Source organism: Mustela nigripes, chromosome 8, assembly GCF_022355385.1.
Source record: "Mustela nigripes isolate SB6536 chromosome 8, MUSNIG.SB6536, whole genome shotgun sequence".
Taxonomy (NCBI): domain Eukaryota; kingdom Metazoa; phylum Chordata; class Mammalia; order Carnivora; family Mustelidae; genus Mustela; species Mustela nigripes.
The window spans coordinates 18,821,243-18,847,711 of NC_081564.1; the positions used below are offsets into that span (position 1 = coordinate 18,821,243).

The 26,469-nt window shown below is 50.5% G+C and overlaps 1 protein-coding gene across 1 annotated transcript in view; it reads left to right on the forward strand.

The window, feature by feature from the left end:
- The window catches only part of MYO18B (myosin XVIIIB), a 250,800-nt gene that overhangs the window by 67,381 nt on the left and 156,950 nt on the right, over positions 1–26,469 (forward strand). The window contains exons 16-21 of the mRNA XM_059409906.1: positions 3,706–3,786; positions 5,791–5,938; positions 11,410–11,569; positions 13,713–13,896; positions 14,680–14,890; positions 18,266–18,375. Of these exons, the coding sequence (XP_059265889.1) occupies positions 3,706–3,786; positions 5,791–5,938; positions 11,410–11,569; positions 13,713–13,896; positions 14,680–14,890; positions 18,266–18,375 (894 nt within the window). The remainder of the gene's footprint in view (positions 1–3,705; positions 3,787–5,790; positions 5,939–11,409; positions 11,570–13,712; positions 13,897–14,679; positions 14,891–18,265; positions 18,376–26,469) is intronic.

Here is a 26,469-nt window from a genome sequence, read left to right on the forward strand (position 1 = left end):
CTGTTTGGCCCCCAGCTCTGCGGGCCTCTGCTATTCCCCTGTCTCCACACACGGCTCCCTACAGTCCATGGACACCAGAGAACTTGGGGCTCCCCAAGCCTTGTTCCCCCAGCTGTCCCCCCATTGGGGTGACCTGTTCTTCCTTGTCTACTTTGCCCAAGCTGCATGCACCGCCCCCCCCACCACACCTTGTGGCTCACAGTTTCCCCATGGAAAACCGTTTGTGCTCTGGGTGTGGGTGAAAATTCTGGGTGGGAGGGTTTGTCCAGCCTTTGGATCCTAGAGTGGCAACACTTAACAATGCCTTAGATGCACTTCCTTCCTTGGATCTACCCTCGGGACACTAGGAACGTGAACCAGAAAACACATGCAGACACGTTTCTGCCAGCCTTCTCTTCCCGTTTGAAAAAGTTTAAATGGGAATGTTACATTTGCCCAGAAAATGCACACCCCAGTAGTATACAGCCGAATAAATTTATCCAAATGAACATACTCACGCACACACTCCGCCCCCAACTGGGGGAAAAGTGGAACTCTGCCGGCACCCAGGACGGCCCCATCCTCCCCCACGCTTTCTGAGGGGGGCACCTCTGACTCCAGCAAGTGCTAATAGCAAGAGGTTGGGAATGGCCATCTTGCTTATCAAGAGGGTAATGGGTATTGAAATTATAGTCATTTTAAAATTTTTTTGGTTGGAGCTTACACAGCAAGAAACATCAACATGGATGAAACTCAAACAAGTGATGCCAATGGTGAGTCCTGGGGTCTGACCTTAACTGTACCACTTATTGGCTGTGTGGCCTCAGGAAAGTCACTCACTGTCTCTGATCCTTGGTTCCATCCCATGTAAAATAGGAATAGCAATATTCCTGTATTATCTATCAATTACCACAATAGTGCTAGATAATGAAGTACCCCAAAACATAGTGGCTTTAGATATTATCATTTGTTATTGCTTACTTCGGGTTTCCTGGGTGGTTCTCTGGTCTTGCCTGAGTGAGTTCTTGCGTCTCTGGGCAGATGTAGGGTGGTAGGTGGTTCTGATGGTGCTGGCCAGCTCTCTGCTGTGTCTGGGGGTCAGCTGGCTATGAGTGGATCTGAGCAGGCTTTGGCTGGGATGACTCATCTGTGCACCAGGACTGTCCCATCCTCTAGCAGACTAGCCCAAGCTGTTCTCACAGCGCTGGGCAGGGCTCCAAGGAACGAGCAGGGATGTGCGGGGTCCCTTGAGTCCTAGTCTTGGAACTGACAATGTCCCTTCTGTGTTCAGTGGGTCATGGCATGTCCAGGGCTGAGCACTGAAAGTAGGTTTCACTTCTTGATGGGAGAAATTGAGATAAACAGAAGGGGAGAGGATATTTGGGGGGGGGTTGTTGTGGTCTTTAGAGACAAAGAGAGGTGAGAGGGGCCAGAGGGAGAGAGAGAGACTTTTTTTTTTTTTTTTAAGATTTTCTTTTATTTATTTGACAGACAGAGATCACAAGTAGGCAGAGAGACAGGCAGAGAGAGAGAAAGGTGGGGGGGGGGAGCAGGCTCCCTGCTGAGCAGAGAGCCCGATGCGGGGCTCGATCCCAGGATTCTGGGACCTCGACCTGGGCAGAAGGCAGAGGCTTTAATCCACTGAGCCACCCAGGCGCCCTGAGAGAGAGACTCTTAAGCAGGCTCCAAACCCAGCACAGAGCATGACGTGGGGCTCGATCTTAGGACCCTGAGATCATGACCTGAGCTGAAACCAAGACTCAGACACTTAACCAACAGAGCCACCCAGGTGCTTGTGTTTTGCTTATTTCTGGTGATCAAGGCGATACATGTTCTTTATTAAAAACTGGGAAATACATAGAAATATCCGCAAGCAGCAAACATAACCTCCTTTAACCCCAACACCCACAGGAAAGCCCTGTTCCTGCTGTCTTACTTTATACCGCTTAATTGTTCCATTTATCGTCTTCTCTGCAGATTTCTGATACATCCCTACACACGGGTTTGTTTTTGTCTCTTTTCCTCACAGTAGCGGGCTATTGCCGTGTTCTCGTTCCATTGGCAACTTTTAGTAATCGCACATTTTGCTGGTTACGTCCAATGCTGTCTCAGCCCTCCTTTACGCCTCTGGGTGATTTCTACCATTACGCTCTTGGAAACGATGCCGTGACTGACATCTGCATGCTGACTTCTGAATGGCGACTGTCATTGACCAGAGTGTGTGCTCACTTCCTCCAGCACCCAGTTATCAGCCCCCATGCTCATTAGTAACTCCGCAAATAAAAGCAAAGTTTGGACTGAATGATTAGCTCCTGATAAAGCTCTCACCGCGATTACTGATGGGCCGGCAGAATGAGCGATGTCAGGAATTTATTGGAATGTTGGTCTGTAACCTCTCTTCTCATGCAAAGGCTAAGGGGCGAAGATAAAACAAGCAAACTAGGGGCGCCTGGTGGCTCAGTGGGTTAAGCCTCTGCCTTTGACTCAGGTCATGGTATCAGGGTCCATTGGGCCCTTTGCTCAGCAGGGAGCCTGCTCCTACCCTCCCCCCTCTGCCTGCCTCTCTGCCTACTTGTGATCTTTGTCTGTCAAATAAATAAGTAACATCTTTAAAACAAACAAACTAACAAACAGCCTGATTGCAAAAAAGGCAAAAGATCTGAATAAATTTTTTTCTTCAAAAGATAGACAAATGGGCAATAATCGCCTGAAATTTAGGGAAATGTGCATTAAAACATCAAGATAGCCCTTCATAGCTGGTAGAATGGTAATGATAAAAAAACAAAACCAAACCAAACCAGAAAGCAGCAAACATTGGGAAGGATGTGGAGAAATTGGACCTTGTGTGCCTGGCTGGTGGGAATACGAAACTGTGCAGCCACTGTGAAAAAAAAGTATGCTGTTCATCTGAAAAAAAAAAAAAATAGAATTACCCTATGATCCAGCAAATCTGCCTCTGGGTATCTACCCCCAGAGAGTTGATGACCAGGTCTTGAAGAGATAATCCATACACCTAGCCTCATGGCAGCTTTACCAATAGCCAAAGAGTAGAAGTGACCCCAGTGTCCACATTGGGGCGGGGAGGGGGTGTGTGTGTAAACAGGTTTGATCTGTCCACGCAATGGGCTACTGTTCAACCATAAAGAGGAAGGAAATTCTTATCTATTATGCAACATGGATGAGCCTTGAGGACATTGTAGGGAGTGCAATAAGCCAGTCACAAAAGGACAAGTCCTATGGGACTCCGCTCACACGAGACACTTAAGTGCAGTCAATTTCATAGAGACAGAAAGTGGAACGGTGGTAGCCAGGGGCTGGAGGGGGAGGAGGGGGAACAGAAATCAGTGGTTAATGGGGACAGCATTTCGGTTTTGCAAGATGGAGAAGTGCTGGAGGTGGGGACGTGGTGACAGGTGCACAACATGTGAGTAAACTTAATGCCACTAACTATATCACGCAGTAAAAGGTAGATTTTATGTCGTCGATGTTTTACTGCCATTGTTCAGTGGAGCATGTGACTCTTGATCTCAGAGTCAAGACTCACGATGGAGGTAGAGCTTACTTAAAAGAATATTTTTTAAATGATGATGGTAATAATAATAATAAAGATAATAATTATAAAGGTTAGGGGAGGTGAAAGTCTTTACTTCTCTTTTTTCCTCCGGAAGTTTTCCACCCTCTTCAGCTCACGGAAGGAACTAACACGGAACTTCTGTGACTTTCCAGGAAGGTATTCTTGTGCCCTTTGACCTTCCGGAGCCGTCCCCGGGGACCACGGTGGCTGTGGTGGACCAGAACCCTTCCCAGGTAAGGCGGGGTCCAGCAAACTCAGGCTCTCAGATGCCGTGAGGCTTTGAATTGAAATCCCAGATGACTTGAGTCCTTAAGCTGCAAGTTGTCGGTGCTGTCTGCCCCTAGAATCACCTGGGGATTGGGAGAGACCCTGAAGCTGGCCTGAGGATGTGGCCCGGGCAACACCTCTCCAGACCCCCTCAGGTTAGAACCACCTCTCTGCCTGGTGTCTGAGCTGGGCTCAGTTGGCACGTGCCTGGCAGCTCATGGTGCACTGAGGGGGGCCGGTGCCCAGTGGCCACTTGCCTGGGAAGGCCAGATGTTCAGCTGCAGATGTTCTGTCTGCAGAGACTGGGAGAATAGGGTCTATGGGGGGATGGAGAATGGGGGAATGATGAGGGGTCCACGCATTTATGGGTTTGAGTGTGGGGGCATACCCGTCTTTACTTTCCCCATCCCAAGAACCCTCTGGGCCGACCCCAGACCTGCATCTCTGCTCTGCCATCTCTCAGAATGGCCCTGAACCATTTCCCTGACTTGCCAAGTTCAGGTCCAATGTCAGTGATCCTGAGTGCATCCCTTTGCCTCTCTGGTTCTCAATTTTTTCCTGTCTCTAAAGTGGGAATGATAGCATGACCTGGGATGGTTGTGAAGGTTTAGGAGATCTGGAGCACAGAGCACCCTGCCAGGTGCTTGGCCCAAAGGTCACATGTTTCTCCTGCCACGTGATAGCCCAGGCTGCCACTTTTCTCCTTCTTTGTCTCCTGTTGGCTGCCCCTGACCTTCTCTTCCAAGCCCTCTCTTGGCTCCTAGTGACCTGCACCTGTCCCTGCAAATCTGCCTTGTCCGTGAGCCCTGTCTGGTCACTGTCTGTTTATGCTTCCTGTAGGCACCCTCTGGACTGGCTTCCCCTCCCTGTCTTGCTTCCTGACTTGGAAGAGGCAGGCCAGAAGGGACAACCCGGGCAATGTGAGGAAGGAGGGACCTTGGGGTCCCCTGGATACTTGGACAGTGGCTGGGAACAGCAACCTTCTGAGGACAGACAGGTTGTGAATTTCAACCCCATAAAGAAAGGCAAGGTGAAGGCTCAGGATATCTGGGATCTGGTACCTGTTCTGCCCCTGTGCCTCTCCATGTGACCTAGGATGTGTCCTCTCTGGGCCTCTTGGTGGGGGCCAGTATTTCCCAGTCAGGGTGCCCAACTGTCCTAGCTTGCCAAGGGACTTTGCTGTCTCTAGCACTGAAATTCTCTCATATCCTGGGAAGCTGCTGCGTCCCAGTCACCAAGGGACAGCTGGTCGCATCGTGTCTCACGCATATTTCCTCCATAACCACTTGGTGCTGTTTTGGGTGACGCCAACTTGCTGGGGGCCCTCAAACGAGCTTCTTTACTTTTCTAGGCCTCTCTGGTTCCCAGGAACAAAACTTCAGAGTTACCTAGATGGCTTCTGAAGCTCATGGCTAGATTTTGAATTCTGTGCTACTGAACCAAGTTCACCTTCTCCTCTAGAACATTCTTTCGGTGCTCCCCTTCCCCTTAAGATTTTAGTTAAAAAAAAAATGCAGACTTCTCAGAAGTGATGTGGATGGAATTAATCCTTTGGTGTTCGGCTGTGCACAAATACAGAGCCGCTTTTGTGTACGTAGAATGTGTAATTTACAGAGTGCTTTCCCTTGTTGATTCCCCGCTATAGCTCTCCGAGGAAGGTATTGTCAGTCTCCATTTTACATAAAAAGAAATGAGGCTCTGAGTGGGGCAGTAAGTTCCCCAAGGTCACACAGGAAATGAGGACAGAGGCCGGTTCAGATCTCCTGAAACTGAGGGGTTGTAACAGTTTTGAGGTTTCCTCACTGGGAATCTGGGGGGGGTGCGTTGGGAGCACGGCTCTGGGCTGATGTGTCTGGGTCGTGATGCTATGGGTCTCAGAGGCCCTGACTCCCAGAGGTGGGAAGAGAAGCCCAGGACTCTGGCCTCCATCGGGAATCAGGGCTCCCCATTGATCCTGGATTTCCCACCAGGTCCGCTTACCGGCCATTGGAGGTGCTGAGGGTGCCAGGGGCCTTTTCTGGCTCTTGGACGAGGAGGTCCGGGTGGAAGGCTCCAGTGACAGTGTGGTGCTGGAGCGTCTCTGTGCGGCCTTTGAGAAGAAAGGTGCTGGGGCCGAAGGTAAGGGAGTCAGGCTGAAGGACTCAGGGAGAAGGGTGCCGAGTCCAGCCTGGAAGTTGGAATCTGTCCTTGTCTGCTGCAGAGAAAGCTCTGACAAGGTCTGTATGCAGGGGATAGTTGGGGGGGGGGTTGTTCTGAGTGCACAGATGTCTGTGCATATGCCTGTGTGTGCATTTCATTTATCAGTGAATGAAATTTATCAGTCAATTAATCAATAATCAATTATTTACCAATCAATCAATCATCGATCATCGATCAGTGATCAGTGTAGTCAGCAAATGTGTTGACTGGCTACTGTGTGCCGGGCACTGTGCTACACAGTGGCGAGCCAGCCGGGGGAGGATGTGGGGAGAGCATGGACAAGCTAACAGAGGAGTCCGGGTTTGACCCCAAGATGACAGACCCTGGTGCTTGATGGCGCGCCAGGCAGACCAAATTCCTGCAGGAGCCAGGAGGTCTGGGGGAGAGGCGTGCAGACAAATGTACCAAAGAAGAGGAGACACAGTGCAGGACAGCAAAGTCAGAGATGTTTCCTGGGCTCAGACCACTGGAGGCCCCGCTTGTGGGTCACACGAAAAAAACATTAGTTTCAACCCTAGAGCTCTGAGAAGCCATGAAAGACTCTATGCTGCAGGAAGTAAGGTCAGATTCATGTTCTGAAAGTTCCTGCAGGCGGCAGTATGGAAGGCAGTCTGGAAGGTGAGAGAGGAGCTGGGCAGACTCTGAGGGTATGAACCCAGGGCAACTGGCCATGGGCTGAACTGGAGAGGGAGCATCAAGAGGAGAGATGGAGACATTCGGATGGAACCACGAGGTCAGAGGTCCTGGACTCTGACTTTGGACTTTGGCTTCATTCAGCTCCAAGTTCAAGTCTGGCTATCCATGCATCACCGAGGGCAACTCTAAGCAAACCTTGACTAGCCCCGGGGGAGTGCTTACATGAAGAGGTTAGAGGGGGGTCACCCCTGCCTCCCTTTCACCAGAATTTCTGTGACAGAGATTGGGGGAGAGATTATCAGCTTTGTTATTGGCCGTGGAGTGTTGTGAGTGTCGATTGATGATCACAGGGCTGTCAATGGCGATGAAGACTGTTTTCCCCGTCACTTAAGGGGTTGGAGGAAAGCTGTCCATTCTCCACACTTGGCTCTGGGCTCAGAGCTTCATGTATGCTCTTTCACTGAATCCTGTCACCGGTCTGGTGGCTGGTATTCTTAGCCCCCAGGGTGAGGACCCTGAACTCTGGAGAGATGCTTGTAGAGAGGTCTGAGATCCCCCCAGATGGAGTCAGCAGGCAGATACAAAGCAATCTGGAAGGCAGATAGGCTCTGAGATCTTCCACCCCCCCAACCATGTGACTCATTCAGCAGTGTTTCCAGAGCCCCTCACACGGGGCAGCCACTGTCCTGGGCCAGGAGATCCATCCTGAACAAGACAGATATCTCTGCCTCCCTGGGGTAGACATTCTAGCAGAGGAGACAGAGGATAAAATGAAGAAATCCGTAAAACGGTTGAGGACCACAGTTCTGGTTGAGATCATGCAGGGAATCCAGGTTGGCAGAGACAAGGGCCCAGCGGTCAGCTCCGGGACATTTCAATGTCAAGGCCCAGGGATGAGGCCAGTGACCAGGAAAAGCAACGGAGGAGGGGTAGCCGGGGTAATTCTTTGGTGTTCGGCTGTGCACAAATACAGAGGGTTGGGTTAGGAAGGAAGCCATAGGCAGAGGGAGGGTGAGGCGTGGCTGAGAAGTGGCCAATGATTTGGCCGCATGGAGGTCACTGACAACCGAGATGAGTACCGTTTCGATGGAATATTTGGGGTGAACGTCCACCTGGAGTAGTGTACGGGAAATTGGGAGAATATTTGGCAGAAGACGCGTGACGGCTCTCTTTGCCATGGTCCACTGGGCAGGTAATGGCAAAAGCCTGTACCGCAAAGGGATTTGCCGAGACCTCCATCCGGGACGTCCATGGAGCCTTCCTGCACTCGCATCAGGACCCAATTTTCTGAACAGAAACAGCGGCAGCATCCGAGGGCTCTGGCCGTTCTCCCTGGCACAGGCTCAGAGCACCGGTACCCAAGTTCATCCTAGAGGATTTGGCCCAGGGCTGACTTTGCCAGGCCTAGGGCTGACTTTGCCAGGCACAGCGCTTTTAGGGGTCCATGCAAATGTTTTTTAATTTCTGCAAAAAAGCAACAGAAGAAAAAATCCACTCTCAGGTCAAATATGATATATATGTATGCATGCATGTGTACATATATGCGTATGTATGCGTATGTGTACATATGTGTGTATGTATGTTCTGGGCTGAGTATCCCACCTCAAATCCACAGGGTAGTTCTGGCCTCCAGGAGTTCAGAATGTGACTTCTGGGAAGTCACCTCCCCTGTTTGTAAAATGCTAATAATGGTGACACCTGCCTCAGGGGACTTATGTGAGGACGGATGGCACCTTGTGAAAAATAATGACCTCTCCAGCCCGCACCCCCTTCTCTCTTCTCCTGCGTTTCTGATCTCCCCCATAGCCCTCCGGATGGAATGCTCCTGTCCTCACAGGAATGTCAGCTCATGAGGGCAGGGGCCTGGCCACTCCTCTCCCCTTTGTCCCACAATGGCCCTGGCCTGGAGAAGGCTCCAGTACATCTTTGATGCAGAATAGATGAATATGGCAAAACCCCATGATCCAGAAGCAAATGAGATGGGTTTCTTCAACAGAATGTTTTCTGGATCCTGACTTTTAGGCAGGTGACCCAGAGGAGGCTCATAAGTAGAAGGCAACGGGGGGAGTGATTGGGGCTGGAGGGGATCTGGGGAGAGACACCTGTGGCCCCCTCTTCTCCTCCTGTGAGGCCCGACCTGCAATTCCAGACACCTTGAGCAGGGTGGTCTGATGATGTCCATTCCTAGGAGGGAGACTTCAATGTCTTTTGTCCTGGCCCAACAGAGATAGACCCATTAAATCAGATATTTCGGTTAAAAAAAAAAAAAAACCCTTTTGTCTGTGGGGCTTTCTGATTAGCTCTGAGTTAATGGGAATGTTCAGTCAGGCAGAACATGGGGGGCTTTCTGGAGAACCCAGTGCTTTGCTGTTACGTCTCCACTGAGTGTCTTTGCTGGGCTGGCTCCCATGGGGCCCAGGCGCAGTGGATAGTTAGGCGACAGGCATCTACAAAGCAGATGTAGAGGGTGGTTGCTGGGGGTGCCGGGGGCCCCAGAAACACCTACCCCTGTCTGGGGGTGTCAGGCTCTTGGAAGAGGTGATGGTACAGTCTTGAGAGGGGTGTAGTGGGTCAGACTCTGTCTTCAATCTGTTTCCATGGGACTCCTGAGATCAAATGAAGCCTATGAAATGCTTGGATGAACAAAACTGGTGGAAACCACCTCCTGAAGAAAGAGGAGGGTGAGAGGGCTGAGCAGAGCTCCTGGGAGCCTGGGAGTGGTCTCCTGAGGCTGTTCCTGGGACATGGGATGCCTCTGTGTGTCAGGCCAGCACTGGGGATGAACATGGGCTTCGGACCAGCAGACCTGTGTCCTCATCCTGGCACACTGTGTCCCTGTGTGCTGTGCCACTTCAGCCAAGCGGGCTCATCTCTGAACCTCAAGAGTCGCCTTCTAGAATCTCGTGACCTCATGCGTGGCCATGTGTCCAGCAGAGGCTGGCTGGGCCTTAGCCCACATGGATGTCCTTTCTTCTCTCTTGCCTTTGGTGCCCCCTCTCCAAATGCTCTTGGGATCTTCACTCAAAGCCCAACTCTGTGCTTGCTGCGAGATGTAAAGATGCGTGAACACAGTTGCTGCCCTCAAGCCACTTCCAGTCCACACAGGGAGGCGGCAAACAGATAACACGGACTTCCTACAGGCAGTGTGGATGGACACACCAGAGTGAGGCGGCCGCTTTGTTCTCTTGCTTTTGTTGGAAGGTGGCCCTTGAAGGCGGGGACCGTGGGCTCCGAAGGCCTCGTGGAAGTGTTAGATGAAAGGATATGTCACTTCACCAGAAGTGTCCCTTTCAGATAACTTCGGTCAGCCCTGGGTCTTGACCACAGTGGACTTCCAAGAGACCACACACCCTACAGCACCCACATCACTCATGCATCAGAAGCCCTCAGACTCCCAGACGGCGTTTGCTGCGTACGGAATTCTGAGCAATGTGGCTTTCTCGTTTCCTTGCTCCCTGCAGCAGAGAGGTGGCAAATTGCATGGGAGGGAAGGACTCAGGACCCTAGAATGCGCTGAGGCTTTGACACTAGGAAGATGGGAACTCATAGAAATGTAGAAGACAGACAGGAACCGAAACAGTACTACCGCACCTGAGAGTAATTGGTCTGGGACCATTACTCCACCTGAGAGCATCTCTGCGATCAGAGTGATTGATTAGTTACTAGGGCTCCTCTCTTCGCTCCTCCCTTCCTTCCCTCCGTCCGCACCCTCCCTCCCTCTGTCCCTCCCTCCCTTCTTTCCTCCCTTCCTCCTTCTCTTCTTCCCCTTTCTTACTTTCCCTCCCTCCCTTGTTTCTTATCTCCCCCCCTTTCTCTCTCTCCTTCCCCCCCCCCTCCCTCGCTCCCTCCCTTTCTTCCACAAGCACTTCGGGGACTCCATTCATGTACCAGGCACCATGCTGGTGTTAGGAATACGGACACGAAGGCTTTGTGGCCCCAGACACTGTCACAAGGTTGAATGTAAGAAAAGGTTGTGACACCCACTAGGGCTTACTGAGTGACAACCAAGGCCCAGGCACTATGCCAACGTATTTCACGCACATTATCTCCTTTAAGCTTTGTGCCACCCAGGGAGGTATGTATAATTCACAGTTTACAGAGGAAGAGACTGAGGGTCAGAGATTTAGGGACTTACCCCTGCCACAGAACAGTAAGTCGTAGTGGGAGGATTTGAACACAGGCCCGCTCTCGCTCCTCCAAACCCCTTCCTCTCACCCTGTCCCTTGCAGTCAAGCGTGTGTCAGCATCTCCCAAGAGTGTGCTGTGTGTTTATTTGGTTGGTACCATTCAAGACAGTTTTCGGTGGCACACCCATATTTTCAAAATGCGTAATGATTATGTTTTTATTTCCATGACTATCAGAAAATACAGCGTGCACACCCAACCTGCCATGCAATGCTTCTTTATAAAGGGACTTACCTGTTTATAAATGTGTGTTGATTCAAACAAATATTAAGTAAGCAACAACCCAGGCAGTATGAGGGTATGGCAAAAGATCATGACGATTGTGCGCACTGATTGCATGTGGGAAAGAGGTATCCTGTGTTTAAGAAAGCAAGGAGGAATCGAGTCAGTGTTGGAAAGAACGCACAGACATGCGTACAAAGGAGAGGGGTGGGTGCCCAGAACTGTGAGCTTTGGCTCTCTGGAAACATACTTAAGTGGAAAAAAATGTGTTTTTAGTGATGACAAGCGATCGCAGAGTGTCCCCCACACCCTGCACCCCACCACTCACATGCTATGTCTGCCTTCAGGGACCTCTGCCTTTCGGTCCTGTGAGCAGCCCCTCCAGTTCGAGATCTTCCACCAGCTGGGCCAGGACCCTGTCCGCTATGACCTCGCAGGCTGGCTCCACAGAGCCAAGCCCAACCTCTCAGCCCTGGACGCCCCACAGGTGCTGCAGCAGTCCAAACGGTGAGCCTGGCCGGCGGGGATTTGGACCGGCCTCCCCACTTGGGCCATGCTGTCCCAATAACTCAATGACGGAGGGTCCGTCCAGCAACCCCGTCCCCAAGATCCGATGGACCGTGGGCTGGTACAGGACAAAGGCCAGAAAGCCAAGACTTCTTCCTTTGGCTGCTTGCCTTTCATTAAGTAGCTGGGAGATGATGTGACTGGAACGATTTTATGGACATCCTAGAACTAGGGGGGGGTCATAAAACAGAAGCAATAATGTTTTGTGGTGTTAAAAAAAAAAAAAAAAAAAAAAACGCACACCGCCTTCCCTGATGGCCTGCTCAGAAAATGCTGGCGGCAAGGGTGGCTTGCGGGCCACAGTTACTGGAAATGCTTCTGTGGGTGTGTGCCTGTACCCTCAAGTTTATAGGCTGATCCTCCCAGCTTCGCTGCTGGAACCCTGCAGGGGCAGAGCTAGGACACCAGAGAGAAGCCGAGGGCACCAGGGAGGTGCTGGGGGGTGGGGTGGGGTGCCAGAAGAGGGAGGTGATCCTTACTGACCACCCATGGCAGCGTGCCCTATGTCAGGATAAATGCCCGCTAAGTATCTTGTTAATCCTTACAACAACACTGCCTCCTTAGCCCCATTACACAGATGAGAAAACTGAGGCCCCAGTAGGCACAGTGGCCCTCCTTTGATCATACAGCCAAAGAGTGGCAGGACTGGGGCCGACTTGAGTCTATGTACGTGGTCCTTGCAGAAGTTCTCAGCCCACGATGGTGCAGGAGAGTTCAAGGGCACGTAGTTCCTGAAGGGAGAGCACACCGGAGGGGGGTGGGGTGGGGCTGAAGGAAGGTCCATGAGCATAGAGGGCCAGGGGACCTGAGTCAGGTCCCAGCCTTGCCCCTCCTCACCTGGGTGACTGTGGGCAGTCACTGTTTCTCCTTTGTGTTTGTTTGCTTGTTTGGCCTCCTTTCCCATAAAAGAAGCCTGTGTTAGACCAGGCTGCACAATCCAGTGAATACTACACAGCTTTGGAGTCAGGCAAATGTTCAACTTCTGCTTTCACGGCTTTTAGGCTGCATGATGTGGGCCTCAGTTTCATAGTCAGAGAAATGGGAGGTTCTGGTGGCATAACATAGCTGAGGGCTTACAAAGGAGCCTCTTCTCCCTGTACTAGGAGGTGGTGCCCACCTCCTCCGGGGCCCTGACCTGCCCTCTCAGAGCTCCTGCTTCCAGGATGGGGGGGAGCTCCCCCAGGTCTGCCCCAGCTTTTCATTTCAATACCAGTGTAGTCAAGCCATTATGAATCTGTGCATTCTGCCAAGAATTTAACCACTCCAAATACCTTTGGATCCTTTGGACGAAGATCCTTACTAGTTTGGATAGTCTGAGGAGGCATAGAGGGAGGCAGATAGTGGGGCTGCAGGGCTGGGGCTGGGGCTTGGCCTGGATGGCAGACAGTGATAGAAATTGCCTGCATGCTTTCACTGGAGGGGAGGGGGCTGATGGGACCCGGGAGGCATGCGAGGCCTTCTCTGGTTCCCAGCCCTGTCCAAGGGCGCCACAGGACCTCCCTGGAGTTCTTCGTCCCTATCGGCCCAAACAAGAAGGCAAGGCATCTCAGATTTCTCAGAACAGACACTTGGGGAGCCTTGGCCCTATAGCTGTGTGTTACAGGGGTGCCGAGGGAAGGCCCTATCTGCCGCTGGGCATCAGGCCGGGCACTTCACCAATGCTAGCTTGCAGGGCCAGAAACTGCCTCTTCAGTCTGTGAGTTGTTCTTTCTTGCATGAACTGTGTGGCATAAACACCTACTGTGTGCTAGGCCTGCTCTAGAGAGAACCCAGGTGCCTTTGCTCCGTAAGCAAGCGCAGGCTCGGTGGGATTTCCCCAGGCCCATCGGTAACGACTGACATCCAGTAGGTCTTTTCACTGTTCTTGCTGCTGGAAAATCAGGGGAGGGAGGAGCCTGGAGAAAGAAGCGGTGTTCGCCACCAAGCAAAGGCTTGTCTGGCAGAAGGGACTGAGGGTTAAAGTGTGGCATCTGGGAGGTGTGATAGAAGGGGAGGGTTCAGAAAGTAGGTTCGCAAGAAGCAAGGTGGGGCCCATTCCCCGTGAGCCCCTAAGTTCCTTTCTCCTTCCCCTCCTCTCCGTCAGGGAGGAGCTGAGGAGCCTGTTCCAGTCCCGGGCCAAGCTGCCCCCCGTGTGCCGGGCTGTGGCCGGCCTGGAGGGCACCTCCCAGCAGGCCCTGCAGAGGAGCTGTGCGGTAAGGAGGGCATTTGCCAGCAGCTTGGCCGCTGTGAAGAGGAAAGCCCCGTGTTCCCAGATCAAGCTACAGATGGTAAGCGGGAGCCCTGTCCCCATGGAGCCGTAGCCAGTGCCCTTCTCCAGGATGAGTTAGCAGCCCGCATCTGCCTCTCCCCTCCTCAGCGAGCCTGGAGGGGCAGGTTTCACACTGTGCTCTGCAGAGGAGGGAGCTGAGGTTCAGGGCAGCAAAGAGACATCTTCCATCAAGTCCCTGATCTATCCACGTCCGAGACCAAAGCCTGGGCTGCTCTGCGTTGCCTTGGGCAGCTGTGGGAGGTTCCTAGGATACTGACCCTGGTGACAAATATCCCAGCTATTCCAGCCCCCCTGCCTTCCTCAGCTCTCAGATGCCTTATTTTCATCACAAGGCTCTCTTGGGGGGAGGGCAGCAGGATCTAGCACTGGCTGGGAACAGGTGACCCAGACACATTCATCCAGTAACAAATGAGGGCGCTGTGACTGGTCAGTGGTCAGGCTGAGTCCAGAAGGTGGACTACGGGAAGAGCAAGTTTTGAAAAAGACCTCACAATGTATTCTACAGGAAGAGCCTATAGGCCTAGGTCCTGGGTTCTAGCTTGCCTCTTCTGGGAGGGGTCTGTGGGACCTGGGGCCCTCAGTCTCCCCATCTGTTACAAGGGCTGTTATAAAGTTCCCCTTTTCCTCTTGAGTGTGAACCAGGCTGTAGATAGGCGATCCTTGGCATAGAACTTGGGGACCCCCAGAGATGCCCAGGCTAGGCTGAGTGGATGCTAGGGGAGCGTCTCTGTCCATCGTACCCCAGGGCAGCGGGCCTTGACCCGTCTCCTTTTGGTCCTAGGACGCGTTGACCAGCGTGATCAGACGGTCTCAGTTATACTTCGTCCACTGCCTTGCGGTGGCGAGCGGGGGCAGGCAGGGATCTCTGACCCCACTGCAGCCTGGTAGAGATAAGCCAGGGACAGGTGAGCCCCTGCCCTTGGACATCCCCGCGCTGAGGGTGCAGCTTGCCGGCTCCCACATCCTGGAGTCACTGCGTCTGCACAGGACAGGTAAGAGACAGCCAGGGAGTGAGCACCTGATGTCTGAGTCCTTGAAGCTTGCAAACTGGTAGTAGCCAAGGGATGGGAGCATTATGTGCTACATGCCTCAGCTTTCCACGCAGCGTCCTATTTATTCTCTAAAGTAATGAGCCTGTGAAAGGGAAGCTGTGGTTACAGATGAGAAAAAGGAAGCTCCGAGACGTGGAAGGACATGCTCAAGGTCATACCTTGGTGGGGGCAGGGCAGAGCCAAAGCACCTATCTCCTGAGTGACATGTGTGCTCCTGGAAAGCTTGGGTTATGTCCGGCCCACCTTCCTTTCAAAGGCAGGTGTCCAGGGAGCTTGTATGTGGGGATGGAGAGTGAGATTCCCATGGTGAAAATACCTTGGTCTTCAAGATGCTCAGCCTGGTTTGAGAACTCAGGTGGGAACACATGACAGGGGCCTGTGCTGCCATCCGGAGATGCAAGAATTCCCAGATGCCTAGAGGAGGGGGCTCCGTGCTTTCCCTGGGGAGATGGGGGCAAACCTCCGGGAGGAGGTAATCTCTTACTTGGGTCATGATACAGAGTAAGCAGCTGGCGTCTGGGAGGTAGAACGTGAGGCAGGCAGATCAGCATATGCAAAGGCTCAGAGGCAGGGAAGAGCTTGGATTTTCCAGGGACTGGGGTTCAAGATGCACAGGGCACTTGTGGCTGATAAGGCAGGCCACATTTGGAGGTTTGGTTTTCAGTGGGTTGAGGTGGGGGGTTGGCCAGGGGAAGATGCGCGTTGAATCAGAGGAATGAAATCTTTAGGTCTCTATTTTAGAAAGCAAGCATGTGCCTGAGCTGTCCATATAGCTCATCTCAAGAGCTGAGTTTGTGCTGAATCCTTCGGATTCTTTTCTGCCTCTTGGACCCCAGAGGCTGCTGCGTGGATTCCCCTTTCTGACATTAGAAAGGGCCCAGGCACGGTCTCTGCAGAGGATGGGGTGGCTGGGGCTGGTGGGGAGCCTGGCAAGCTGAGCACCTGTTCGTTGAACTTCTCTGTGGCCGACTTCACCTGGCCATGGCCCCGTCCCCTCCCACCGCATTAATAACCAGCCCCCGGAGCATCAAGAATTTGACAGAGAAGCTGGAAGCAGCTGGGAGCAAAGGAGAGACCCTCACTTCTCTGAGCGTCTCACTGATTTTTTTTCCCTCCTGCTTGCATGACCTCAGGTGAGGGGTGACAGATAATGTCACAGGAGAAGAGCAGAATGGTCACAATCATGCCCAATTGATTCTGTCCTGGCTGGCTGGCAGGAGGAACTGGGCCTTTGCAGACACTCTGGACTACCAGTTAGAACCCCCGTGTTCCTGCCTGGGCCAGCCGTCCCCACCATCTCAGCCTTGGGTCCTCACTGCGGTGTCTGCCCTCTGCCTTCTCAGTGCAGTCCGTCTGGGGCAGGATGAAATTTTCCAACCATGTAAAGATTTGATGTTTCATGATAGTTTCCACTGTCTGCCTCTGAGGCCTGGTCAGTTCCTCATTTTTTTCCTACTCCAAGTGTCTCCTGTCTCTTTTATGCCGTGTAAGAGAAATGTATGTGTGCACACAGATACATGCACCTATCCAAAATTTATGAATTTGAATTCACACACATATCATGCCTCTGTGTGTGTATCCAAGTGCACACATGACACACGTGTACATGCAGAGTATTGAATGTCTACGACATGCTGGTACAGCATTAAGACATCTACTGACTGCTGTCATTCTTACGGAGCCCTTAGCCCAGTGCCTGGCATATAGCAAATTTTTTTAAAATCCTTTGAAATAATCCTGTGTGACATTTCCCACATGCAGCCTGGTGGCCAGGTCAGACCTTGGAGCTGGTCGGCTTGGGCATAGCTGTGGCCAACCCCTGGCAAGTTCCTCGATCATGCTTCTCTTTCTGCCCTAATTGTTCAGGTCCCAGGTTGCTGACGGGCAACTTGATGAGTTTGTAAGAGACTAACATAGAAGAGTTGCCCAGATGTGGGAAAGCCTCAGTGCGTGTTAGTGTCTTATACATACCTGTCACTGGATTCAATCCTTATGGTTACCTTGTGATCAGATCCTGTTCTTCGCACCTGATATGAGTGAAGAACTTGAACCTCAACAAGCTGAGGTCATTCATGACGGGTCAGAGGGCTTGTAAGAGCAGAAATGGAATGGGAGCCCGGATCAGTCTGACCCAAATGGGCGTGCTTGTGACCTCCCAGTCCCTGTCTCTGAGTGGTCAGTCTCCTGGGAACCTGGCCTGAGGTTTCTTCCCCCAGGAAGGCTTCCTGGATTCACCACACATACCCACCACTATCATTCTGCCTCATGGTTCATGCATTTGGGCTTCTTGTGAAGTCTCAAAGTGGGGTCAGATTTTGCCAGACCTTCTGTACCATCTCCCATCTGGCCAGTGAAAGGGTCTTTTTGAGGCCCCCTTGTATCCAGGACCAAGTCCAAACCTTGAGGCCTGGAATTTGACTTCATGTTTCTTTGAGATTGGGTCCCTGCTCATCTTTGACTTTATTGTTGGCTACTCTCTACTGGATTACTGTCCGGGTCTGAATCATAGCCAGGGGAGTTACTATCCATACCACTTTGGGCTAGATGACTTGAACTCTCTGGGCCTTAATTTGCACATCTATAAAATGGGTCCAATAATGGAGGCCCCTCAGTGTCTATAATGCAAGGAAGTTGTTAATCTAGCGTCTGGTGCACAGAAGTGTTCACTAAATGCTGTTTTTTGCTATGACAAAAGAGACAGTCTTGGTTTCCCCTCTCTGGCCCCCTCTGTCTTCCACACCCAATCCTGTGGCAAAGCTCTTATGGCTCCTTCAGAGGTCTGCTCTAATGTCACCTCTCGGGAGCTTTCCAGAAGGGTGCACATGTCCATCCTACATGCTAGATTTAAAACAAACAGACAAAAAAACCTTTGAAAATACCCAATGCAGCCTATCCATGTAGCCTATGGGGTGGTCATAAATGGTAGACAAAAAAAATTGTTCCCATTGTCAAGGAAGTTTTCAGCAAAGCCGATCTGGCATCTTCCCTGCAGTGGTCCAAGGAGACTTTTGACATAGGCACACAGTGTGACCCTCCAGGGGCAGACAAGAGTGCTGCTTTTTCAAGTGTTCAGTGGAGCATTTTATAGGGTTTGGGTACTGGGGAACACATTTGTAAAATGCTGATTGAACCCAATCTGTTAAGTTGACAAGTGGGGAAACTGAGGTCCCAAGAAGTGAGTCTACTCAGCAAGTTTACTGACAGGCTGGGAGCAGGGCCGGGGCTGCCTGCGAGTCAGGACCCGGGCTGGTCTTCTCACTTGGACTCCTATTCTTCTGCTTGCTCTGGCCCCGCCCCCACCTCCCCTCCCACCAGGCTATGCTGACCATGTGGGGCTCCCTCAGTTCCGCCGGCAATTCCAGGTGCTGGACCCTGTCCTCATGAAGAAGCTCATGTTGGCCTCCGAGGGAATAGACGAGAGGAAGGTATGTGGGACAAGAGGGGGTGCAGGGCCCTGGGTGCTTCTGTTCCAGAGGGATTGCCCCGGAGGGGCATCTGGACCAGCAGGGATCAGAGACCCGGGCCCTAGGGGCAAAAGTGAGGCAGAATGAGGTTTGTCTCAGGCCCCTGCTCCAGACTGCACCCCCCCCCCCGCACTGTAACTTAGGGATGGCCTCCTGAAGCCCTGCGTGAGGAAGTGTGGGAGGACACTATTAAGGCCACGAGAAGAGTGCATGCACACTAGAAGGTCCCCAAGCCAGATGAAAAGCCACACTTTCCAAAAGGAGTTCCACTCAGCACCAGAACCCCAGGGTAGTCTGTGAAAAGAGAACTTCACAGTCCCCAGTGTTCAGGAAGTACCTCACACCAGAGCCCCCCCCCCCCCCCCCCCATCTTAGAGAATCATCATGAATGTTGCCTCAGGACTTTTGCACTAGCTCTTCCCTCTCTCCGGAGCACTCTTGGCTGGTGCCATCTTGCTATTCAGATTCTGGCTCAGAGCTCCTCACATCGTCCTGTTCTAATGTGCATGTAGCCCTTCCCTCTGAAATTGTGTTCATTTCTTACATGCTTTCTGGCTTAGGGCAAGGGCTCAATAAATTGTCCATTGAATGAATGAATGAATGAACGAATGAATGAATACAAATGCATCACTTTATATTTCTGCCCCGGTGTGTTTCCTTTCTCCAACTCCACCATAAACCCCCATGGCTAGGACCTTGTCTTTATGCTAGTGTCAAGCCATCGATAGATATTTTTGCCAGGAATGACCACTGGTCGGTCAATGATCACAGAGCCTTTTAGAATTTGCAAAACCTGCCTCCTCCTGACAGCCTTGCAAACCGAGAGCCATTGTGTCCCTCTTCCAGATGAGAAAATGGAACCTCAGGGAGATGAATTGCCTCTCCCGAGGCCACACAGCCAAGCATTTGTGGGTTTTGTCTGTGAACCCATGTTTGTGGCTTCCAGGGGGGCAGCTGAGAGAGCAGGGCTCCAGAGTCAAACAGGGCCGCCATTTGCTCCCAACTGGGGCTGTGTGAACGTAAGCGAGCTGTGACATCTTTCTGTCTCAGTCTTCTCCTCTGTAAAGTGGACAAGACAATAATGCCTCCCTGTAGAGAGTGTTTTTTTTTTTAAATAGTTTATTTATTTGACAGACAGAAATCACAAGTAGGCAGAGAGGCAGGCACAGAGAGAGGGGGAGGCAGGCTCCCCGATAAGAGAGAGCCTGATGCAGGGCTCGATCCCAGGGTCCTGAGCCGAAGGCAGAGGCTTTAACCCACTGAGCCACCCAGGTGCCCCTGTAGAGAGTGTTTTGAGGATTACACGCAGTGGTGGAGTTCATGGGCTCAGCACGGGGCTCAGTGTACATGAACTGTCATCATCATCATGAACGTCAGTACTGGATCGGGACCCTCTTGCAAGACCAGAGGGATGGCAACTGAGCCACACAGACCTCATGTTCACAACCCCATTGAGACTCCACCTGCAGGGGAGTGTGCCCCCATGTCTCTGAGATCATCAGCACTGGAACACTCAGTCGGAGGGTCATGAGGCAAGAAGAGTAAATGGGAGTCCCAATTCTTAGGTCCTTCATGGCTTTTTGCTGTGGTAGAGACCAGGGCACAGGTCCCTTTCTGCCGACAAGGCAGGGCCTTCTACATAGCCCTCCTAACTCACCATAGGGAGGGGACATCAGACCCGACTGGTGTGGTGCAGGGAAATCCCCTCCCTTGGTGGCAGCCCCTTTAGAAAGTCCTGAAGCTGCCGGGCTTGATGCCACCAGCCAGTCTATACCAATCTTCATGTGGGGTTCCTTGTCCTTGGTCACCCCCCACTTGATCTGTGTCCCGAGCATCTGGAATGGAGCCATGGAAAAGGTCTTAGGCTCTTCTGCAGTCAAAAACAGCCCGATGTGGGGTGTGGGGGAGTTTGCTGCGGGGGCAATAGGTAAAGCATATGGTAGCATGCTATTCTGGACGACTCAGCGGTCCTCTGTTGTAGCCAAACCGAAACCACCTCCATACGCATGCTGGAGGGCCTCAGAAAATGGAAAATTACAAGTGGAATGGACTTGGCTGGGAGTTTTCACTTCTTCTCATTCTTTTTATTTGCTCACAAATTTCATTTGCTACAGCATAGAATTTTGGTAGCAACAAAAGGAAACACCACCCTGCTTCTTATGAAAAAGCTGATAAATATTCATTTTCCAGGCAACGTGATACACCATGAATTATACATGAACACGTGCTTGGGTGGGCAAACTGTCAGCTTCTGTGTGCAAAGCAGTTAAGACCTCAGGATTTCAGAAGACAAGTTTGACAGTGAAGAAAGGTCAATATGGTCATCAGACACTAGATGGCAGCAGAGAGAATTCATTGGCAGGGTGTGAAAGGGGCCCTGATGAGGTCCCCTGTGGGTCTAATACGTGGCACCCCCATGGGACTCTTTCCTAACAATGGACATTCATTTGGTGGGCACCTGCTGGATTCTTTGTGTCTCTTGAACAAAAAGGGCACATGCCTTGTACTATGTATGCGCAAACTCATTGCAACACAGGCACGAGGTGAAAAAATTTCAGATGCTTCGCCTGAAATAGACCTCAAAAGATAGAGTCTTCCCACTCTGGGAATTATCCCCATTTTGCAGCAGAGGCAACTGAGGCCATCACTGCCTAGCCGGTACTGATGGAGCTGTGATTTGAACCCAGGCTTTCAGATTCTGCGCACAAGGCTTGCTTTCTTTTTTTCTTTATTTTGACTATTGTAGCCCAGTACACACGGCATCAGATTTATCATTGTAGCCATTTTTAAGTGTCCGGTTCAGTGGGATTGAGCACATTCATTTCGTTGTGCAAGCATCACCACCGTCCATCTCCAGCACCTCTGTTGTCTCCTAAAACTGAAGCTCTGCCCCCATGAAACACGGACTCCTCATTCTCCTTCAGCCCCTGGCAGCTGCCATTCTGCTTTCTGTCTCCATGCAATTGATAGCTCTACCTCGTATAAGTAGAATCACACAGTACTTTTCCTTTTGTGATTGGTTGATTGCACTTCGCAGAATTCCCATAGATTCATCCATATCTTAGCAGGTGTCAGAACCTCCTTCCTTTTAAAGATGAGTAGTATTCTGTTGTGTGTATCTATGGAGGATTTTCCTTATCCATCTGTCAATGGACCCTTGAGTCACTTCTGCCTTTTGGCCATTGTAAAAAATGCTGCTAAGAACATGGGTGTACAGATAGCTCTTGGACACTCTGCTTTCATTTCTTCTGGGGTATATGCCCAGACATGGGATTTCTGGGTCATATGGTAATCCCGTGTTTAATTTTTTGAGAAAAATGCCACACTGTTTTCCACAGTGGCTGCCCCATTTTCTATTCCCACCAACAGTGCACGTGGGTTCCAATTTCTCCACACACTTGCCAGCACTGGTTGTTTTCTATTGTTTTGGTTTTTGTTTTGATGGGAGCCATCCGAAGGCGGGTGAAGTGGCATCCCACTGTGGTTTTTATTTGTATTTCCTCGATGATCCATGAGGTGGAGCATCTTTTTGTGTTCACATAAGACTTTTGAATGGGAGCCCTTTGAGGATAGGCAGGGGGTCTAGTGAATTTCTATACAGAATATGCCATCCGTAATATGTTAATTTAAAATCATTATCTTTGATTCCGTTCAGCTTTCACCAAGTGTCTGCTTTGCATTAGGCCCTGTGCTGGATGCCAGAGATACTGGGATAGACAGAACATGGTCTCATTGGGTGAGGGAAAGACTCAGACAGGCTCTTTCTATGCAGAACAATGTCTTTGGGACACCCCAGAGAACACCAGTAAAATGTTTGATGTTTGCAGTCAGGGTGGGGGGCTATTCAGGGAAGACTCCTCAGAGGAGGTGATGATTGAGCTGAGCCCTATGGGACAATTTGGAGGAATTAGATAGGAGAAAGAGTGAAGACAACCCATACTGTGTATGGCATGTGCAAAGGTCCAGTGGTGAGGTTGCATGGCTTGTTTAGTATGGCTGGAGCACAAAGGATGCCATGCATCAAGAAGAGAGACTGAGGGTATTGTCAGGGCCCAGACTAAGGATCCTTGTTGGCAGGACGAGAGAATCTGGGCTTTATCTGCTGGCCAGTGATGGTCAGCTGAGAAGTTATTGGTAAGGGCATGGCCTAGAAATCTGATCTTCATTATTTGAACTGGCTTAAGCAAAATGATGAAGGAAGTCCTGTCCACTCTGACCTTCTGTGGTCTGGTCTAGGGAGTGGTATCCTCACTCCGATCTCCAGATGTTTAGGCTGTCCCTGTCCTATCCAGACACCCAGGCACATGCTCGGTTCTCCAAAATGATCCTGTCCCCCGATCTGATCACCTTAGGTGTCATTCCTCTCCCCTAGGTTATCCTGTCTAGCTAAGATTATGCAGCTGCCTGCACTGAAGCCCACCCAGAATGACCACAAATGGTGGAATCTCAGGCAGGTCACTCAAGGAGTTCTGTTAGCTCACCTTGGCCATGTCCCAGCTTCTGGTCTCTTCGATCTTTCTGCTGCTCAGGCAGGACTTGCCCAGTCTCCTCGATCGATGTGAGGAAACCCCAGGGCCTGCCCTCTTCTCCTAGAGTGCTGAAGTGTTGATTGATTTTAACCAACAAAATCTGTCCCTGCAGGCGTGATCTGAAGAACACAATTAAGGGATGTCATCTATCTTCTTGATGACAGCCACTCTTGTTCCATTTCAGACCTTTGTGGACACCCCCAATTTCCTCTGAATTTGTCTGAGCCCCTCTCTGCTGGGGAGGGACCCCTAGGAGCCCAGGGCTAGGAGGGGGAGCTGCCCACTGAGCATTGCTGAACCATTATTCAGGCGTTCCCATGGCCTTAGCCCCTGCAATGTATTCACTATTCTTTTGTTGCCCACCTTACTGTCTTCCTCAAGTTGGGGTTTTCTGTTTTAATAATTGTACACATTTTCCATTCATTTTTTAAAAGATTTTGTTTATTTATTTGAGAGAGAGAGAGAAAGAGGGAGAGAGAGCACAAGTGAGCTGAGGGACAGAGGGAGAAGCAGGCTCTGCTCTGAGCAGGAAGTCCAATGTGGGGGTTGATCCTGAGACTCTGGGATCATGACCTGAGCTGAAGGCAGATGCTTAACCAACTGAGTGATCCATGTACTCCTCCATTCGATGTTAACCAACCCAACTGCATGAGTGTGTGTGTGTGTGTGTGTGTGTTCACACAGCATTCTATAGACAGTTATGAGCATATGCAGTTAAATAATAGAGACATAGTCCCACCCTTATGGGTTGATTTGATCATTTTTCAGTGGTTGAAAGCATGCAGTTTAGAATCAGACAGACATGTACTCAAATCCTTGTTTATGCCATCTCTCCATTCATCCTTACCCCTTTTATATCTGATAGCTGTATGAACACGGACAACACTCCTAGGGCATAACAAAGTGCCTGGCACCTAGAAGGTACACAACAGATGGCAGCCATTGGGCCATGGTGACCACTAGGTCATGTTGTGTGTTTCAGGAAAGAGGCGCTGTGCTCTCACACCCAAATGGCTCCCCGAATGAACATTTGATTCCACAGACACAGATTCTTGACACCATCCTACTTGCCAAGGTGTGATTTGGGGAAGGATTCCCATCCCTGGCTCTGCATTATTCCTGGAGTCTCTCATTGCCTTTCTGGCATGTCCAGGTTAATGTGAGAAGTCAGACCACATGCTTATTGGATGCATCCTTGTTGAATATTGGAGAGAAAACTCTTTGCAATATTCTAGGACACAACAGGGCTCTGTAAGTGGAGGCCATGAGCTAGGCTTCTCCCACGTGGTTCAAGGACTCATAATCTGAGCCTGGGAGGGTGAAGGGGAAGGATGTGTCATCACTCCACAGAGCCCAGGAGGACCTGGTAACCTCTGAACCTCTACCAGTTATTAGGACTTGCTGTAGTGGATCATGAGTCAGGCATGAGTGAGAATTCTGCATTAAGATAGTTGCTTGGAGGTCTATGTTAAGGCACACATTGAAGCCCATGAAGGGTTTCTACTGATTAATTTTTTCGTTTGTTTCCTTGAGAGCTTAGGCCATCACTTTCCAATTTCTTTTTATGTTTGATTTTTTTTTTTTTTTTTGGTTGAAGACTGGACATTTTAGATAATACATTATAGTATCTCCAGATTCTGATCTTTCCCCAATTATTTAGTAATGTACGTGGGCTAGATTTATGGAGTCTGCCTTCCCCACGGTATGAGGTTATTGATGTCTCTGCTTGGGTTTTTCAGTCCTGTTTTAATTATAAATCCTGGATTCTTAGGGGCTGCCCCTTTGTCAGCAGAGCGTAATGGATGGCACAGGTTGTAATCAAACACTGTGAATCTGGGAGGCTTTCCCTGATACAGATGGAGCTATATGTGGGTTGAGAACTGTAGTCAATGGTCAGACACTCACCGTTGTGCCACAGATTGGATTCTTTGGCCCTTTCACAGATTTTCTGTCTGTGTACATGACCTTGCCTTTAGATAGGGACGTGTTGATAGCTGGGGGTTCTCTCACCTGGGCCTGCGTGTAGCCTCAAGCCTGTGTGTGACCTTCCAGATGGCAGGAACATGGGGGGGCTTGTCAAGGCCCACAGGGCTGTCCATTCCCCATGTGCCTTCACCAAGTTCATGGCTGGTCAATGTCCATTGCTTGCTCCAATCCAGATAACAATTTCAGGCTTGCTGTGCTATTGACCCTCTCCATTTCTTTGCTGCCACGATCATTACTGTTTGTGACAATGATCCTGGGTGTGGAATTTTCCTGTTCTTAGCTCCATCTAAGTGAGCCCCCTCTGGCAACAAAGCCACTGGTTTTTACAGCTTGCCTCTCCCTGGGTGCATTACCATAGTGCAAGGGCTTGGTGGGGGACTGGGACAGCCCTGGTGGAGGTTGTTGCAATCTCCTGCTGTTCTTAACTGAGATTGAATAGCTGGGGTTTTTGGGTTTTTTTTTTTTTTTTTGAACAAATGAGTCTCCATTTGTTGTATCCCCCTCGCTCAATTTCCAGAGTATTGAACTTGTTGCTTTCAAAAATTGTATCCATTTTTAAAATTAATTTATTTTTTTAATAAACATACAATGTATTTTTATCCCCAGGGGTACAGGTCTGTGAATCGCCAGGTTTACACATTTCACAGCACTCATCATAGCACATACCCTCCCCAATGTCCATATCCCCACCACCCTCTCCTGTCCCCCCTCCCACCCTGCAACCCTCAGTCTGTTTTTTGAGATTGAGTCTTTTATGGTTTGTCTCCCTCCCAATCCTGTCTTCTTCATTTTTTCTTTTCCTACCCCCCCTACCCCCCACATTGCATCTCTACTTCCTCATATCAGGGAGATCATATGACAGTTGTCTTTCTCTGATTGACTTATTTTGCTAAGCATAATACCCTCTAGTTCCATCCATGTCATTGCAAATGCAAGATTTCATTTCTTTTGATGGCTGTGTAGTATTCCATTGTGTATATATACCATATCTTCTTTATCCAGTCATCTGTTGATGGACATCTAGGTTCTTTCCATAGTTTGGCTATTGTGGACATTGCTGCTATAAACATTCGGGTGCACGTGCCCCTTCGGAGCACCATTGTTTGTATCTTTAGGATATATACCCAGTAGTGCAATCGCTGGGTCATAGGGTAGCTCTATTTTCAGTTTTTTGAGGAACCTCTATACCGTTTTCCAGAGTGGTTGCACCAGCTTGCATTCCCACCAACAGTGTAGGAGGGTTCCCCTCTCTCTGCATCCTTGCCAGCATCTGTCATTTCTTGACTTGTTAATTTTAGCCATTCTGACTGGTACGAGGTGGTATCTCATTGTGGTTTTGATTTGTATTTCCCTGATGCCGAGTGATATGGAGCACTTTTTCATGTGTCTGTTGGCCATCTGGATGTCTTCTTTGCAGAAATGTCTGTTCATGTCCTTTGCCCATTTCTTGATTGCATTATTTGTTCTTTGGGTGTTGAGTTTGCTAAGCTCTTTATAGATTTTGGATACTAGCCCTTTATCTGATATGCCATTTGCAAAT